The following is a 20,595-nucleotide window of genomic DNA, read 5'->3' on the forward strand; positions in this document are numbered from 1 at the left end:
ACTTCTGCCCAACGCTCGTTCATTTATGTATTGACAATTGATAAACGAAAAATAAACGATTAAGTTGTCTATCGTCGAGACGTCACGCGACATGCGTCTAGAGTGTTACGAAAAGACGATTAATAATAATTATAACTAACACGCGCAACTAGGATTTATAGAAGTCGAAGAAAGTTAGTCATAGAAAATAAAAGTTCGAAATAAGCCATAATAGAGTTAAAAGGCCCCCTTCGACGTTAAACACGTTTTAATTATAAAGAATTAAAATCGATTAATGATATGAATAAGACGTTAATCTAGCGCTAGCATCGTGTCCATATAATATGCCATTTTTTGTATCCCGTTAACATTGCGTTACGGTGTTAAACGTTTTAATTCGTAAAAAAATGATTAAAAATGTGGATTTATATAATTTAAAATTTAAAAAACAAAAAAATTGAATTATAATAATACGAGTATGTGATAAATAATAATAGTACATTATACACTTAACACAGACTTGTACAAAAAACTAGTTAAAAATATTTACGCTGATTACTTTGTTACGAGTTTGACCGATTAACAAGTAATAGATTATAAAATTATAAAAATTGAAAGGATAAAAAAATGCGTTTTAATTAGCATGGCACCAAAGTGAACAAACTCAACGCATTTATAGTGATTATGGTACTTCCTACTTAGGCACATTTAAATTCTATGATCCTATGAATCAACGAAAAATATTTGTTACTGGAAATTATCTATATGCTTATCGTAATGTGTATTATTGAATAGGTACTTATTATTCTTGCCATGTCATAACAATTTGTTTGTATTTTTTTTGCTGACAGCTTCAAACTAGAATTTAAATGACAAATCGACAACAAATGAAGAGATATTGCTTGAATTGTGTCAACAGTATCAGAATGGGAAAATTAATGTAAACAAATCTTTTGAAAAGAATAAACTATAATTATTTCAAGAAAGTCCATACTAAAAATATTTACATTTATTTGAATTTGTAATTAAAAAAAAACTTTAATATTATTTGTAATTACTATTAGATTCTGAGCAGAGCGATAAATGTTTATTTACAATAATGTAGGTATATTTTTTGTATTTTTTTTTTGTGTGTTTGACGTCACTTTTTTAAATGTATTTGGTCGATTAGATATTTTCACTATAATAATAGCAATTTATCAAAACTTTATACCTCAAATTATTATATGATTTAAGGTATAAACGAGTTGTATTGATAATATCTATATTAATATATTATGAACATTGAATAATCTTGAATAAATAAAATGAAATAGTTAAGGCGGAAGCTATAATTTTTCATTTATGTATAACTAAAGCAATAGTATTACAGCAATAATAAGTTAAATAATTGTATAAATGATTTATCCACAATGGTCAATAATAATAAATACCTAATAAATTTGCCTTGAATGGCTCACTATAATTAATTTTGAGTTTATGATGGCTTAATATTTATACAAATTATAAGTTGCCTTCGTAATTCGTTAATGCAATGTTCAAATTAAATTATAACCAACTGATTTTCCATACTTAAATGGTATGTCAAACCTTCTTTTCTTTATTATAGTTTTGTTTTTTATACAGTCTATGATGCTTATGATATTATATATAGCATATTATTGTAGAATATAGACTGTAGTAAAATAAAAATATAAATAAAGAAGAGAAGTGGGGTATAATATATTTTTAGACATTGATGAGTTTAATGTAATTTAAGTTATTACAAGCACTATTAATTGAATGGAAAATTATTGTAAGCTTTTAAAGATTCATACATTGATGGCTCACGTGCGTCAATTTTAGATATTGATTGCCATCCCAATGTAATTTAAGTTATTAAGCAATTAATACTATGATCGAATAGTAAATTAATGTACATTTTTAAAAGTTCCCACATTCGTGACTATCGTGTGTCATTTCTCCAAACAATTGATTGATATTTGCTACTTGAACTTCGCACTATAATTTAGTTACTCAGCATTTAATTCTAATTAAATGGTAAATATTTAAAATAAGTTCCAAATTATAATATTATTCTACTAATGATCTTAAGTAATTGTTTAAATCTAAATAATAATACGATTTAATAATTATGCTTATTGCTTAAGATTTAAATAATGATACTGTATGTCTGTACGCAGTATACATTTTAATGATTAATAAATAAGTATGGTACTTAGATTGTAATACGCTGATAATTATTTTATTATTTAAAGTCTTAAAAATAAATAAGATGTAAAGAAAATAGCAGTAGGTTCAGTAGAAAGAAATAATTAATAAATACATTTATTGTTTAGATAAATAATCATATAAATTAAATAATATGCGGCTAATTGTACATAATGCAATATACTTATAAGTGTGAACGCGCTAATACCCGCTTGTATGACAAATGACAATGTATATTATATTAAAGTGCAAACTGAGGGTGACAATGTGTCTTGAAATGTTTATTAAGAGATTAGCTACTGTATAGATTTCGTTTGATCCTTATAGATTGGATAATTTTAGTGTATCTCTTTTACTATTAATAAATAGGTATTAGTTGAACGAAATGAGATCACGGTGCGCTTGTATAACTTTGTAAGTTTATGTATTACAGAATTACGGCCTACAGGGACACGATTAAGTTACAATTAGCCAGCTTTAGTTTTTTTACAAGCATTTACTATTAAAAATATGATATTGAATTGGATGCTTGTATTGCTATTACAGTAATATGCCTGAAAGATTTTCGTGTCGTTTTATTAAAACATTAAAACTTATGCTATTGGTAAAAACGATATCAAATGACAGGTTTTTTTCATCACTCAAAATAGTTAAGTTATATGTAAATGCACCACCATAGGCAATGAAAGACTATAAATGATCTCATATATTTTATATTGAAAAATAAGTTAACAATATTAATCTAGAATAATTAAGAAAAATCTGTAGATGTATTTTTTTGTGCTTTTCTTGTATACAAATTATAAATGTAAACAAAAATTTATAAATTTAAATATTACTATTGTTATTATTTGTGTTGTATTTGTCTTCTTTAGACTTTTTATGCATCGATTATTGGTTGTCACTGGTAAAATAATGAATTATAAATTATGTTTTTGATTTTAAATTGATTTTTACTATTTATTTTGACGTGGTCCATAATCTATAGAAAAATCAAAAGCAGGAAAATGGATTCAATTTTAATTTTGTCTATTTAAAGACATCTCTCCTGCCAAAAGAAAAAAAAAAAAACTGAAATGACTCCCTTGCTTACGGTGTAATATAAGTATCATAAATAGAGAAATTGTATTTTGTCAAGCGTCGGTTCGTCTGTGTACACATGTGTAAATGGAATTTGTACGACATACGTATATATGTATATTGCATCATGATTTATGGTCACATCGTAATTATATATTCTGTATTTTAATTAAAATATAATTTAGAAATATTTTATTTTACAATATTATAAATTTTAATATACAAGATAGAAAATTACAGTAAAGAAAATAAGCTAGATATTAATAGTTTATTGTACCTGAATCGATACTTAGGTATCTATAATTATTATAATTTGAAATCACGTATAGGTAAATTATATGATTAGTAAAATATTTTAACACTTTCATATTACTCGAAAAAAATGACAAGTTCCTAAAATGGTCATTATTGTGTATGTATTTAACGATATTTACATTACTACTCGACGTTATGTGGACAAGTAATAAGTGTAAATTTTTTGAGGAACGAGATTTTTTCTTATCACCAAAAAAATACAGCCAGAAACCCCATTGAGAGTGTTCAATTGATTCCAATACAATGCCAATTAAACATTGTACAAATATAAATGATTTGATTTAGATTTTAATTTTTGATTACAAAAAACTCTGACTATGTGTAATGTGTATATTATAAACTCAGATCACATTAAGCAGAACTCATTATATTTATGGTCTTTATTTAGTTAATTCAAACTTCGTTTCTAGTTGTTTATTTTTTATGCAATAATAATAACAAGTAATAACTGAATAATAAAAATCCTGAAGACAGATAAAATATAGTACCTACTTATTAATTATTATCATTTTGTAAATATTCATTTAACATAGACGCGGCCAGATAGATTTTAATAAAAAACAAAAAAAACTATGGAAAATTTTAAGAAATCGATAAGAGAAAAAAAATTAAAATATTTATATACCTACATCGAATACTGATCAAGTATCGCGATGATCTTTTATCGCGTAAAATATTCATTGTTCGCCTTTTTATAACATATAGGTAGTTTAAAAAGTAGGCAAGCCGGGAAAATCAATTTATCCTCTCTATATCCCCAAAAGAAACAATTTACCGACAAATATTTTAAAATTTATGACCAAATGGTAAGATACACAACATAAACCAACTATGGTATTTACGGTGCGTTCGTTTAAAAAACGAATCATCGAGACGTTACCGTTACTGCGATCCTATATAATATGCGCTATATATCCGGCCTTATGCACCTTTGACAAAACGCCTGAAACACCCCTTTGAATATACAAACACAAACCTGTATAACATGATATACATAAGATATATATATATATATAAATCACTATTGTTCACCGCTACGCCTACAGTTGGATATCATATCGTAACGAGTATTTTAGTTTATATTATAATATATTATGTTGAATAATATACTACGTATTGTACGTACCTACTGCTTGTCGTGGTCCACGTGTGTGCGTGTTTGTTTTAGTGTTTGTATATTCATATTATGAATATTTTATGTGCATATATATATTTTTTATATATCTGTAATAAACGTGTGTGCGAACGGGCTACGGCATAATATGCCGACATGTCGTACGTGCTGTGTAATTGTGTAGGAAAACGCAACGACGTGCACGTATACCTACCTGTTATATGCATGTAGAACCTATCTATTTATACGGCACATATAGCACGGGTCATAAGTTCCTAAGTTCCCTGTCTTTGCTGTTTTACAGTGTTCGTAGTCGTGTCAGTTACTTTTGGATTTTATTTTTTATATTTTAACAATGTTGTAAATCGATTTGATACCTAACTAATTGTGTACGTCGTGTCTCTAGTATATTTTTTAATATATCTATATATAGTTATATGTAAAAAAAAAGTTACCAGTAATTAGGCTAAACATTTTTTTGATAGATGTGATATTAGTAGATTATTTAAAGAAAAAAATAATAAATATGTTTCATATTTTATGCAAAAATACTATGTGATAATTATTAATGATATTAACATAGTCTATTTGTATATCGAGCTGAGCATTTTTTGGTGTCGATACCCGATTGAGCACAGAAAAAATTTCCTCATTTCACACAATATTGACAAAATTTTAGCAGCCTGTTCAAGACCAGGCACGGTCATGTTTATATGCGTCTTACGAAATACTCTAATAATCACAAGTATTGTTTGTCAACTACACATATTATATTATATTTTTGTGATTTTTAAGTAGTACTTCTAGTACGTTTGCTACTTTGCTGTTCAATGTCGTATTGAATTTTGTTATTGTTATCCTAAAGTAATATAAACACAACTATCAGCTATTGCAACGTATTAATTATGTATACTCAACGATTTTGACACTGTTACACAATACATTAAGATTTACACTGAAATGTACGAAATTTGGTTTTTTCATGAATATTCTTTTAAATTTATAGTAATTTATTTCGGTGTAAAAATAAATAAATACGGCAACGTTGCACGAATTTCTGTATTCGATTGTATCGTATTATAGTGTTTTTTTTTTCAGAATATACCATCATTTTTACACTATGGAGACATGGAGTATTCACAATACGATTTTTAATGCATTTGTTCCAAAAAATGGGTACACGCAAACAATACGAAAATGTCGGAAGAAAATCAATTACTTAACTTAATATCAAAACATATTATAGTAAATTTACTTGGTACTTCATATTTTTCTATTTTGAACATTTATGAGTTATGTAGTTAATTTCTTATAATATTGTAAATTCATAATTTCTATGCAACATTATTATTGATTATGAATTTTCTATTTTATTATCTGTATGTTTGTTTTATTTTTTTTTTTGTATACGTACTTTCTAATATTATTTATGAATTGATAAAAATTGTATATTTGTATTTAAGTTTCTTACTGAATTTCTATGCATATTATACTGTTTAATTTTTATCGTGTTTTTATAACCCACGATCTTTCACAAGTTTTGAGCTCAATTGGGCTGTGAATATGGTAAATTGTGCTCAATTGGGTTGCAGGAGTTGCAGCTTTTTTTGATTTTTATTACCGGTATTATGATAATTTTTTGAATTAATAGTTATTAAGTTATTTACATAAAAATTAATAATATAGACGTACTCTACACATTTTAGTACGCGTTTTAAAATGATATGAATAATGCTGAAAATATAAAAATTATGTTACATCACTATAGTGATATACGGTTATATAATAATTAATTTATGTTATACAATGCATTTTATAACAAAAACAAACAATTTTGTTTTGTATTTTAGGTAGGGTTTTATTTTCCATTTTAACCAAATAAAAAAAAAAAAAAAACAATTTTTGGATGACAGTGAGAGTTGTTTTCCCGTGGTGTCCTCCGGGTATTGTAAATAATATTACGCAAAAAAACCGACAGAAACAGATTACCAGAAAGAAATTCATACATTATATGTTCTCGTCGTTTATTTTAAAATGATCCCGCTTCTTTAGGCGTTATTTACATTAATATTATATAGGCATAAAATGCGTGTGTATTGAATATATGCGTTCTGCAAGGTGTTTACGGTTCGCTTACTGTATTCAAATCGGTATAATTTCAAGACAGTGGGAATATCACTTGTACCCCTGCAGCGCAGAAACACACAGCATTGTGGTACATATACGTTATGTAACAACTATAATATAATTTGAGATTTACGGAATCTGAATTCTACGAATCGGTAGTATATACGTAGGTATACAAGTAATACCAATCGTATTTTACGCGTTTTTATGAACATATATATATATATTGTTACAACGATTACGCGATAAAATATTAGTTACCTATTTGCTTTTTACAACCGGGTGCGCGTAAAAGCAAACCAAATAATAATTGATAAACATAGACGGCTGATGATTAATATATATTAAAAACGACTTCATTTTGAGCTCAACGGATCCCTGTTAGTTTTTTTTTTTATGTAACTGTGTGATTAAAGAAAATAGAGTTTTGCAAAGTAAAATTAACCAGCTAATAACTATAATTGAAAATTCAAAAACTTTTTTCCTAAAAAATCGAATGTTTTTTAATCAACATTAACGGTAAAACTTTTAGGTACATCAATTACCTAATTCAGTGTTGTGTGTCGTGTCCATTGAATTTGAAAATCAACAGTTTAATTATACTGGAAACAGGGACAAAATATTATTTAACAAATAGATAAATAAGTACCAGTTTATTTGTGTATTTGAGTTAAGAAACCTAAACCTGACACAATAATACGAAGCGAAATATATTTATATATATATTATAATATACTGATAGGAACTATTTATGAGTTTATGACGACCGCATACTATAGCTGGCTTATTGCTGTGTTCTCGCTTTGACAATGGATCTGCGGTCTGCATACAATTCAGTGCTAGCGGATGCATTTAGGATGCGTGTCCACCCCCAAGAAATATTTCAGAAATATAACGGATAAGTTAGGTAATGGATCTATAGCCTTATCCTTGGCGGTAGAGACCCTTGTTCGACTTTCTCCAGTTTCTGGCGGCACACAAGAAAGTCATACGTCTTGTGCCTCATTGTCACCAAAACGTGTCAATTTCTATGAGATCTTTACAATGCGAGTCGTTCCTTTTATAAATAATGAAAGAATTAACCGTTATCTGCGTGCAACAATTTTACCCTTATTTATTTATTTATATTTAAACTATGTATAATGACATATCAGCATATAATTCAGAGTAACTTTAAAAAAATTTAATTTCTAGCGCAGTACCCCATTGAGAGACTTACAATTTGGCGTCCGGGGCGATTTTCCCCTTTTGCCCCCCTCTAAATACGCCCCTGATATCATTACAGTATTATGCATGATGTAAAAATGAATTATGGGTCATTGTTATCTTCAATTTTTATTTATACTCGTAATACGGAGTCCTCGCCACACACAGTACTTAATTATAATATTACATAGGTACACGTAGATAATGACCAACGGGTGTAACCCCAATTTCTAAAAAACAAATGTTATTATTTAAAATAATGTTAACTTAGAGACTTTTGTTTATTATTTTTTTTTTGTTATATACATTTGGTATGTACGTCGTACGAATACTATGAACGCACGCTTACTACGAACGCACGGCGTCACACAGGTAGTTAATTGCTTATCGTTAATCACAATTTCAAGTACCTACAAACTGTGACTTTTCGTATATTTTTAATCTTTTAAATTTGTTTAGTTACTTCATAATAATCTTTTTTGTATTTATCTATTCCATTTTTGTATCAGTTTATTGGTCAAGGTCAGGTTTGACTTGTTTTTTATTATATGATTATGTTAGCAGCAATGTATATAATATTGGTATTTTATAAAATGTCTAAGAACTTCATATAATAATAGCTACAGTCGAGAAACTATAAAATTGTTTAAACTATCTAAGCATTATTTGAAATAGGTAATGTATGAAATCCATGTTATCAGTATTGATATTTGATTGTGTAACTTAACCTAATACAAACCCATTAGTAATCATATAATATTAATAAGTTTATTAGAGTATAGTTTCTACTGCACTTTTTTTTTTTGTAGTAAAAGAATACTTTTAATAATATTTATTTGTCTTAACGAAATTTAAAATAAATTTTAAAAAGTGTATTGTATTTTTTCCTAATAACTACCTACATTCTACATAGGTTTTTGTATTTTCTAGAATAATTTTAATAATTATAATAATAATAATTAATAACTGTGTACTACCCAATTAGTACCCATACAATTTACAAATTAATTTTTTTGTTTCATTTTTATGCATTACATTCTGTAATATTAAATTGGTACTTTGTAATAAATATTTTTTTGTGTGCTAGTAAAATTAATTGTTTTTATTAGTTTATTATGATAAAAGGAAATAGATTATTTTTGGATTTTTCCTAGTGATTTCCCTATTCTACAGTTTGCCAATTTGTTGTTAGGTCATTTTATTAAAAGCCTAGTTAATATACAAAATATTTAGGAAATGTATGTAAAAAAAATATATTAAACACTTCTTTAAAAATCACCAAGTATTATATAGGATTCCTAGGAAATATATTATACACATTACCGCTAACATTCATAAAAATTAAAAATTAAATTTTAGACTACGGCATTGACAAAATTTATTACACTTATTTACGAAAATTACGTCTTCATTTCAGTATTTTATATATGTACACTATCATGCAGTTGGCAGAAAATTAATAGAGATAGAATAGTCAGGGATGTCAATACGCCATACATTTGTACATATATTTAATGTGCATTATACTCGTATAGTCGTATTACAGTCATTATAGATGTTTGATAGTCATCGTATTTATTTTTATCTGTCAGGCTTACAACTTACAAGAGTCTGAGTGGTGATGTTGATGGTGGTGTATGTGTGCCTAGTGGAAGGTGGTAAGTACTAAGATCATTTAAATGGTCATATATTACTATTTATTTTTTATCTTTGAGTTATCTTTTGAGTTTTTCTCGTTCTCGGATAATGGAATTACTGGCATTCAGTTCTCGATTATAATATTAAATGAAATTATTCCATATAATATATGGATGAGAAATTATATATATATATATATATTATATAGTTTGTGTAATTCAAATTCTGATTTTGACTCTTTGTTTAATCGAAATACGACGCATTATATATTGTAGGGTTTAGGAAATAAAATACGTTATATCTAAAATTGGACAATAGTGTGACCAGTAAATATCATATTTCAATGTACATAGTACATACGACGGGGATGGTTATCGTTTGCACATTGTCTGATAACTTAAAGGGTAAACGGATGATGTGCAAACGAAGCATAAATTAAAAACCGAACCACGCGCAACTGTCTAACAAAAAAGGTCGCGAAATAAATAACAGCGATGCGCAAACAATAAACGACTTACTGCGGTGGTACACCTATAATATGGAATAAACACATACAAATACATAATTTGTAGGTAAACCTAAATATTTTTATAAATTTTGTATTTTGAGCGGAGTGATGAATATATCGATTTTATAATGATGTATTTTTTAAATTGTTTCGTGTCTTCAGACATTTTTTTCTAATAAACGATCATAGTAAAATAAATCGATTTAATAGTAAGTATACAAACATATTATCATGAAATAATATATTAATATTGAAATACTGATCTTATGTGTGACCTACTTATTACGTTTTTTAACAGTAAAATACATAGTTACTAGTTTACTAATAATTTTATTTTTCTTGTTATAACGTTCAAAAACCTGAATACTTATTTTCAATAATATTTTACAGGCACCGCACTGGCTCAAAAATAAAATAATATTCTTCATGTTTATAATAAATTTTCTTATTTAGTCTAAGATCACTAAATCAAAGTCAACCACGGTTATGTATAATTTCATATCCTTTGAAATTATGATTCATCGATTTAAACTAACATATTTTTTCTACTTAATTTATTTTAACTATGAAGTACTTCGATTTTGTTTCTGAAATTGTTATAAAACTGTTATTATATACACCGTATTATTATTATAACATCTCAAAATTCAAATAATGTATTGAATATAAGGGTCCACACGAAATACTACAGTCTTCAGATCATTGATTATTTGTGCGCTGTCGAGCTCTTATCTGGCAGTAGGCTCGACAAGTGACAACTCACACTGTACAACGGTTAAAAAATACAAAGATTATATATTCACACAAGAAAGTTAATAAATGTGACTTATAAATTATAATATAATAGTACCAAACACCGGTTTATTAATAATTATAATAATAAAAGTATAATACTTAAATATCAATCGATATTTAGGTATATAATATATAAATGTGCTGTAAGTCTATGACTATAAAGCCTCCTCTTAATAGCACATACAAAAATGCACGTAAATAATAAAAAATACAAAATAATAATATAAAAACTTACCGTTACCGCTAATTAGTCTGGCAATCAAAATAGATACGCAAGGACGGACGTCGGACAGTGACCCGTATGATCGCCGAATATAGCTGATATAGAATTCGATTATGATATAAAGATATATCTCTTGAATCGACGTCGGCGGCGCGACACTTTACGTATATTATAATATATATACATAATGCATATATATATATATATATATATATCGCGGACGTAATAATAAATATAATACATGGACTGTTTTACTATAAATCCAATGTCCGCGACACAATTTTGCACTCCAATCTCCTTAAAAATGTGTTATGGAGTCGAACGGAAGTGACGAAAAGAAACGTGCATGGAACACACCGTTACGTCCGATCGCACTGAGTCCAGGGGGATATCGATCCAAATACGACGTTGGTGACCACGACACGACGTGAGCACTTTAAATACAAGTATAATAGAAGCGTAATTATAACAATGCACGTCGCACTGGCTAAGACAATTTTCCGCAAGTTTACACTAAAAACGGAGGCAACACAAGACGGACATGACCCCGACGCTTACACGCTGACGGAGACGAACTTAGATAAAATGACGAGTGAACGCGGTGTCGATAAAAGCCGTGATTATAGAGGAAGGGGTCGCCGAAAAGTTTATTGCACTCCGCGATTATTTGGACCGGTTCGAACTTCAGACCGCGGAAAGGTGGCGGCGTGAACAGATTGTATTGTGACATTTTTAAAAATGGTAAATGAATATACACGTATATATATAGATAATGATAAATATTACTTATTAGTAAGGCTTATAACTTATAGATCTATAAAAAGCGTTAGTTATAAGCGCAATAATATGCTCTAAAAAATATTCACATAAGCGCTTAAATATGCACTAAAAATACTTAAATATAAGAAGAAAAAACATTTGCATAAAAATAATTTTCAAGTTTTTATTATTAAAAAAAATTAAATAATTTAAAAATAATGATGTTGGAAAGCCTAGAAACTATAAAGATAAGATAATGGTGCATGCACTACGATTATAATAGTATATTGCATCTTACATTATTAAACATACACACTTGGCTACGTTGCGCGTCGCCTAAACTCGTATTTTTTACTACCGTATTAACTAACGCATGAATTAATTATAAATATAAAATGATTAATACTACTATAACTACTTGTTATAATTAAGAAAAAATGTTTTAAAGGCTTCAATACTGCAAAAGACTTAAAAAAAACTATTTTAAAATTAAAATTTTGAAATATGCAAAAATATGCAACATAAAATATCGTATTTAACATCTTGGTTTTCTAAAACAAATTTATAGCTCACATAGACATCTCCAGAGCCCCTCAAAAGAAATATAAAAATGCTAGAAGTTATGAGTTCTGCTTATTAATGTTACAAGAATTAAAGCTTACAAATATTACAATAAAAGTCGTATTAGAATTATATTATTATTTTTTATTATCAAAATTAAATTTTACAAAATAGCAATAGCAAGTAGGTATTTAGTAATAGAGTCTTAAAGATAGAAAAGACACTTAATGGCAATTGATTGATAAGTTTAATTCGTTCAAAAATATTCAAATAAGTCTCCTAAATTAAAATTTATTATTTTTGTTCATGTTATTAATAACAATAACATATTACTATACTCGGCATCACAGTATCCAATCATTTAATATATATTTTATATTTTATAAAGTCATAAATGTGTCCTATACAAGTGACTTGATAAGTCGATCTTATATTGTAAAAAATTGCAAGATCTAAACACTTTCAAGGGTTTACGACAATCTATTATTTATTAATATTGATATAAAATATTTTCATTAAGATTTACTAAATAAATTATAACATATTATTTGTAAAATAAAATTTATGTGGTAAAAATAAAATAATGGGCAATTTTTACGACATAGTAATAAAAATAGTTAAAAATTAATGAATATTAAAAAATAGAAATAAAATCGTATCAATGACATTGCAATATCTGCATTTTTTATCATTATGCAATACAATAAAAAAAATATTATAAAAGCACCTATAATATTTACAATACCTATTAATATTTAATACCGTAGTTTTGTTAGAACTTTATTAGAGTAAACATATTTGTTAATATTTGCCTGTTATCAAATGTTTTAATGTTGAAATTATAAACAGCAGAGCCTTGAATAATGTAGGTACGGTAAAATACATACGCATAGACCATTGATTTAGTACAAAAGATTAAAAATATAATAGGTATTTAAGGACAAAATTATAATATTTTTATTATGCACTTAAACTTTACAAAATTTTATAGCACAACCATTAAATTGTAGTTTGAAAAATGTGACTATAAAAGTTGGTGTTCTATATAGTTATTTACTAATTTATACCTACGTTGTTATATTTTGGAAAAATTAGAATTAATTATTTTAAATATTGCTTAGTATAGAAAGAATCAGTTGTTTATAAAAAAACTTGTTTAGTACAACTATTACTAATAATATAAACATTTTTATAATAATCCTATTATTCTTATTGGTACTAATTTTTAGTGGTCCCAAGACCCAAGAAAGTGCTAGGTACGGACTTTATTTTTTATGAATTTCATTAAAAAAATTATATTATTTACCTGTAATACCTAATTTATAAAAAAACGATCCATCACTTATTATTTAGTAAAAGAATATTTATTTTCTAATTTTTTAATTTGTTGAATACTGTTTTTCATATTATAGTCATTAGTTTTTCTTCTAAGTTAGAGAAGAATCATTTTTCAGGGCCCGTAAGTGAATCGATTTGTTTAGTGTGGTGTATTGATATGGAATTTGTGTAATTTTCATGTATAACCTTTTCAGCATTTTACAAATATTCTAAAAAGTATAAATTGTGTACACCTGTATAATATTACATGCTATATGTAATATTTAACAATTAACGTTAAAATTTAAAAAAATATATTAATAATACCCTATATGTTATTAACAAATAAATAGGTAGTAGAAATTTTATGGGTAAATACTTTAACATTATGTTATTAATTTAATATTTTATGAGTTATTAGCGTTATTACTTATTAGTTATGATTAGAGCTCAGATGTTAATGTTTAGAAAATGTGTTAACACAAAAATATACATTTATGTCCTAAGAAAGGTATAATGCATGTGGTTTTTGTTTATAAAATCGACTATCTTGTTAGTTGTTGTTGAAATCAAGAATAAAATTACCTAAAATTTTAATAAGAAACATATTTAGATTCGTATATCAAATTTAACTCAAAGAAAGCATTGTCCACGAAGTTCTAAAAATAAACAAAAAGTAATTTATGTCCAGGCTCTATTTACTATATAACAAACCAAATTTAAAACAAACAATGTGTCTATAATCTATATTATATGTGTAATTATTATTAAAAACATTTACCTATCAAAATGTATTATATTATAAGTAAATAGAAATATATAATAAATTATCTGGTTTAATAAAGTTTGAACTTACGTAAAAAAAATGAGATTACTTAAAACTTTGTAAGATAATAAAACTTTCAGTTAATTTAAATACCGAATATTTTCCACCAATTACAAGTTCGGCGCTAGTGCGTCACCGATGGTTGGATAAACATCACAGATGTTCGGATAAACATTTTGTCAAATAGGCATTCTATGTTACTGGCCATTTTCATTTTACAAATCTATTTTTTTTTTGTTTATACCTTAAACATCTATTGTTCACTATTGACTATACATTTTTTTTTCATTTAACACATCACTCACAAATTTGAATAAATTTAATAAATTTAATATTATAAAACTTTAAAATTTAAATAACAATGCGAGAAATTTGTCACTTACAAGCAGGTCAATGCGGAAATCAAATTGGTGCAAAAGTAATACACTTTTATATTATACCTGACCATTACATATTAATGAATATATTCGTAAATCAAAACCTAAATAGTTAATTGTACAAACGTAAATTATATTACTTTTTAATAATTATTAAAATAATACATTACAATAACGTATTTTTATAATTTTTCAGTTCTGGGAAGTCATATCTGACGAGCACGGTATCGACCCAACTGGGTCATATCACGGCGATTCTGATTTACAATTAGAACGTATCAACGTCTATTACACTGAAGCGCTTGGTAAATATTTTTACAAGTCACATAATATTGTTATTTGAAAATAAATAAATTTTGATTAAATTATCATAGAATTTAAATATATCAATAAAATTACAGTACTGAGAAAATCACATTACGATTTTTAAATTCTTAATGCTTTTATTTTAAAGTTATAATTGTTATAAAGATAACTGTAGTCTAGTTTAGGTCGTCTAGAAATAAACATTTTTATTTTGTATGGTATTTCGGAACGTCTATAATTATTTATTACATTGATTCTACAATCTAAGTGATATGACAATGATTCAATAAAAAGTTATTTATAATTTTTTAATGCTTGATTTTTTGGAGATTTTTTATTTTATATGATGTTAAACAATTATTTTCTTCAAATCACGACCATATTTTTCATGTATAATGAATTGACTTTTTCAATTTATTTGTATTGAAAACAGAGAGGTATAAATTAAAAATATAAATATATAATTTATAAACATAAACATATTTTATTAAAATTAACTGTATAAAATTTACTTTATTCAGATTAAATCTATTGGTTGATGTCTTAACGCTTAGTTTAATTATACTATTTAACAAATTGCAATTTATTAAACACATTTGTAGTTGTTTTTTAGTTTAATGTAAAATTATATACAAATATTTATTGAATTAAATTAAATTTGATGTAGATATATATTTTAAACCATAGGTTATTTTGGAATCGTTATCCTCATTTAATAAATTAGATACGATCGGCGTATTAAATGATACACACAAATGGATTTAAGATTAATTTAATAGTTTTTCGATAAAGTTTGAAAGTGTTTAACATTATTGGTAGATTCGATTTATAAATTAGCTAGAAGGTAAGTAATTATAGTATTTAATGATTTAAACTACTTTAAAAAAAAATGAATATGTAATTTTTATTATTTGAAATCTTTATCTGGTTTTATCTGGTTTAAGATCAATTAATAGTATTAGAACGCGTTCAAAATCGTTTTTTCTTTTATACTGGGTATTTATTTAAAATTAATCACCCATTTCACGATTACTTACTCAAATATTCTTCTTCTTTCTTCTCGCCGTTCTAATGCTGGCACCAATTCATTTCTTCCATTCTTAACGGCTCCTTGGATGTATGTATCCGATATTTTATAAGGCATAAGCTTTTATGTTCCACTTTATCTCGCCCTAAGCCATACTCATTTAGATGTTTATTTTCATTCAACATCTTACGAATACAACAACACACTTCATCGTATGCTCCGTTCCTTTTACAACGGGCACTCTAATAGTAAATTAAATCATACTTTAATTGTATTTTATATTTTATTTCTGTTTTCCTGTATAATATATTAATATCTGTTATCTATTTATAAGTTTTTATTTTGTAAACTTAAATTTATGTTATGTACTATAAAATGTCCATTTGCGTTGATAAATAAATAAACATTTAAATGTTAGTGATTCAGTTAAAGTTCCTTCAGTGTTAATCTTACTAATTTTATCTTTTTGTTCTTCATTACATATACTTATTATTGATTAAATTATATCGTTGTAGATTCTGAAATTATAAATTAGGTTTAAAAATATATATTTATTAGTTTTAATTATTTTGAGTAAAAACTTTCATAGATATATTAATAAAATAATATTTTTGAACTATACAATGTTTAAAAAAATGTATTTGAATATTAAAAAACAAAACAAAGCGAATTGTAAAAAATAACAAATACTAGTAAAAACTTAAATAATATATTATTAATATATTGAGGTTTTCATAATACTGGAATTATAACTTATAATACTCTACAATAAATTATTGCTTAATGGACTAGGAGTCGAGTAGTAGATACGTATATAATATTTATTATTATTTTTATTGATTATTCACTAAAAGAAATTTATTTCATATTATTAATTACTACTAATTGCCTTAGGAATTTCTTCTGGAAATCGTTATGGAATTTATGGTATTATAATACTAGTTTAATGCGGTAATGCCTATAATTATAGCTATATTATGTATTCTTATTAATTTTGTACATCATAATAAAATCAAAAAATATATTTAATGCAGCACTGATGTACACAATTTATACTTATATTAGTTTTTTAATTAGTATTGACTTTTTGATAGATACTAAAAAAGAAAATTTAAAATGTGTAACATTTAATTTATTTTTTGTAATTTTACTTGTATTATTTATTTAAATATAATTAAAATTTATTAAACAGTTAATATAATTACTATGTATAAATTTAATATTAAAATAATTACTTTTATAAAATCTACTGAATAGATTTGTCTTGATTATTTTAAGCAATGGTAAATAGATATTATATTCTTTGTATGAATTGTACAATACAGGCTTTTAATTTTTTTAAATTTAAGTCATATTTTGTGCGAAAACAAACAATTCAATTATCTATGTAGGTTTATCATAAATTTATAACATAAAATACAATATTCTTTAAAGTTTAAACTGTAGATAAATATTATTATATGTTAATTCTTTTTATACATAAATAATATTACCTTTGATATTTGTTATATCTGCTATAAAACGTATTGAAAAATTAAAAATAGTATTAAAAAAATTTGTTACATTAACATAATATACTAGGCGGTAAGTATGTTCCTCGAGCAGTTCTTGTGGATTTGGAACCCGGCACCATGGACTCTGTAAGGTCGGGTCCATTCGGTCAATTGTTTCGGCCAGATAACTTTGTTTTTGGACAATCCGGTGCAGGCAATAATTGGGCGAAAGGACATTACACAGAAGGCGCTGAGCTAGTGGATTCAGTGCTCGATGTAGTTAGGTATAGTTATGTTAAAAAAAACACGTTGTTAAATTTAATTAATATCCAATTGCATCTAAATTTATATAGTTATATTAAATAAATTAAAAATATTTTTTTATCAAGATGAACTATATTTGATTTTTAAAAAAAAATGTATTTAGGAAAGAAGCTGAGAGTTGCGACTGCTTACAAGGATTCCAACTGACCCATTCGTTGGGCGGCGGAACTGGTTCCGGGATGGGTACACTTTTGATATCGAAAATTCGTGAAGAATACCCAGACCGTATCATGACTACATACAGTATCGTCCCTTCACCAAAAGTATGACAAAAGCTAAGCTTATAACCATAACATACCCAGTTGTATACTGTATACGATGGACGAAGAACTTAGACAACTGTATTTTATCTAGTATTTACCATTATTACCAATGTCTATAGTGTTCGAGTGACTGTCGTTATAAAAAGAGTATTTATTTTCATAATAATTATGAAATTATTATTGAATTATATAATTAATTATATATCTATCGATAGCCAGACATCTCTTATCATTTCTTATTTTGTAGATTATTTAAATTATTACTGACAGAAACAATTTTTATTCCATGAATAACTATTCTATTGTTAATCTAATGCATTGCGATGACACCATCGATTTTATTAACATTCAAACTAGGTATGTAGTTAGGATAAATTAATGACTATTGATATTAATTTATCATGAACTTTAATTGTATTTATACGCGATTTAAAAAATAATGCTTATATGTTTTCTTGATTTGAACCGCTAGTGCTACAAAAAGAGAAATGTGAATAGTTTAAGTTTGTTAAAAATTAAATTTAATGTAATTTAAGTGGAAACGTATTTTGTTAGCGTGGCCTTACACTCAGTTCGCCTGTAACTGATGAATCCTATAGGAACGGGCTGAGTTTACTGCACTACTTCCGGCACCGTATTTATTTATTATTTTTTTTTTTTGTCCGCAGGTATCCGACACGGTCGTCGAGCCGTACAATTCTACGCTGTCGGTGCACCAGTTAGTGGAGAACACAGACGAGACCTTTTGCATCGACAACGAGGCGCTGTACGACATATGCTTCCGGACGCTAAAGCTCACGACACCCACATACGGCGATCTCAATCACCTAGTGTCGGCAGCCATGTGCGGTGTGACCACGTGCTTCCGATTCCCCGGACAGCTCAACTCGGATCTCCGGAAACTGGCCGTCAACATGGTGCCGTTTCCACGGCTGCACTTCTTCATCACTGGCTTTTCGCCGCTGACGTCCCGTGGCAGCCAACAATACCGCGCGCTTACCGTGCCCGAACTGGTCCAGCAGATGTTCGACGCGAAGAACATGATGGCTGCGTGCGACCCCCGGCACGGCCGGTACCTGACCGCGGCCAGTATATTCCGTGGCCGGATGTCCATGAAGGAGGTGGACGAACAGATGCTCAACGTGCAGACAAAGAACTCCAGCTACTTCGTTGAGTGGATACCGAACAACACCAAGACGGCCGTGTGCGACATACCGCCCAGGGGCCTCAAGATGTCCGCCACGTTCATTGGCAACACGACCGCCATCCAGGAGATTTTCAAGCGCGTATCCGAACAGTTCACGTCCATGTTTCGGCGCAAGGCGTTCTTGCACTGGTACACCGGCGAGGGCATGGACGAGATGGAGTTTACCGAGGCTGAGTCCAACATGAACGACCTGGTTTCCGAGTACCAGCAGTACCAGGAGGCGACCATCGACGAGAATGACGAAGAGGACGGTGACGAAGACGCTGATGCGTAAACCCGCGGTCCCTTTCCGCGTGACGCGTCCAAAAAACCTTATTACACGGCAGATTAACACGATTCCTGAATGTATTTTTATTTTTAATTATCAAATTCAAATTATAACCGATTCAACAAAAACCAAAATCAATCTATTTTACGATCGCTAAACTATTTTAATTATTAAAGGTACTTGATAAATAAATATATATTTTCAATATCACACAATTTATTATATCTATTGGTATTGGAATATATGCATTTGTACGTCGACGGTGATAGTATGAATTATAATACATTATAAATTTATAATTTTTTATATTTCAAAACACAATTTAAATAGATATAATGAGATACCTAGGAATCAAAGTATGAAAATCTGGTGTAATCTATCTTAAATAAATCACAAAGAATTTAATTATGTTTTCAAATTTATGTAATGGTACAATTCTCATAATCTTACAATGATGTTTTCTTTTTTAAATCTAGTTTTTGGTAAGAAATTGGATGTTTTTGGTGATAATGATAGCCAGTGAAAATTATAAAAAATTCTGCATTTTTATTTAGGCTCATAAAAATAACTGTTTAGAAATAATAACATAAAAGAAATACAAATTCATTTACATATATTTTAGAGGAAATAGTTTAATTCTTCAATGTGGTTTGGTTAAAACGTTTGTTTTA

At 27.3% G+C, this 20,595-nt stretch overlaps 1 protein-coding gene across 2 annotated transcripts in view; it reads left to right on the plus strand.

Annotated features, from left to right (window-relative positions):
* Positions 1–20,098, plus strand: part of LOC112603487 (tubulin beta chain-like) — a 36,468-nt gene extending 16,370 nt beyond the window's left edge. For both annotated transcript variants that reach the window (XM_025352062.1, XM_025352063.1), the window contains 4 exons: positions 15,233–15,341; positions 17,951–18,146; positions 18,290–18,449; positions 19,118–20,098. In XM_025352062.1, coding sequence (XP_025207847.1) covers positions 18,001–18,146; positions 18,290–18,449; positions 19,118–19,930 — 1,119 coding nt within the window. In that variant the 5' untranslated portion in view covers positions 15,233–15,341; positions 17,951–18,000 and the 3' untranslated portion in view covers positions 19,931–20,098. The remainder of the gene's footprint in view (positions 1–15,232; positions 15,342–17,950; positions 18,147–18,289; positions 18,450–19,117) is intronic.
* The last annotated feature ends 497 nt before the right edge of the window (positions 20,099–20,595 follow it).

This window comes from Melanaphis sacchari, unplaced genomic scaffold (genome assembly GCF_002803265.2).
Source record: "Melanaphis sacchari strain LSU unplaced genomic scaffold, SCAv2.0 Contig109_pilon_pilon, whole genome shotgun sequence".
NCBI lineage: Eukaryota > Metazoa > Arthropoda > Insecta > Hemiptera > Aphididae > Melanaphis > Melanaphis sacchari.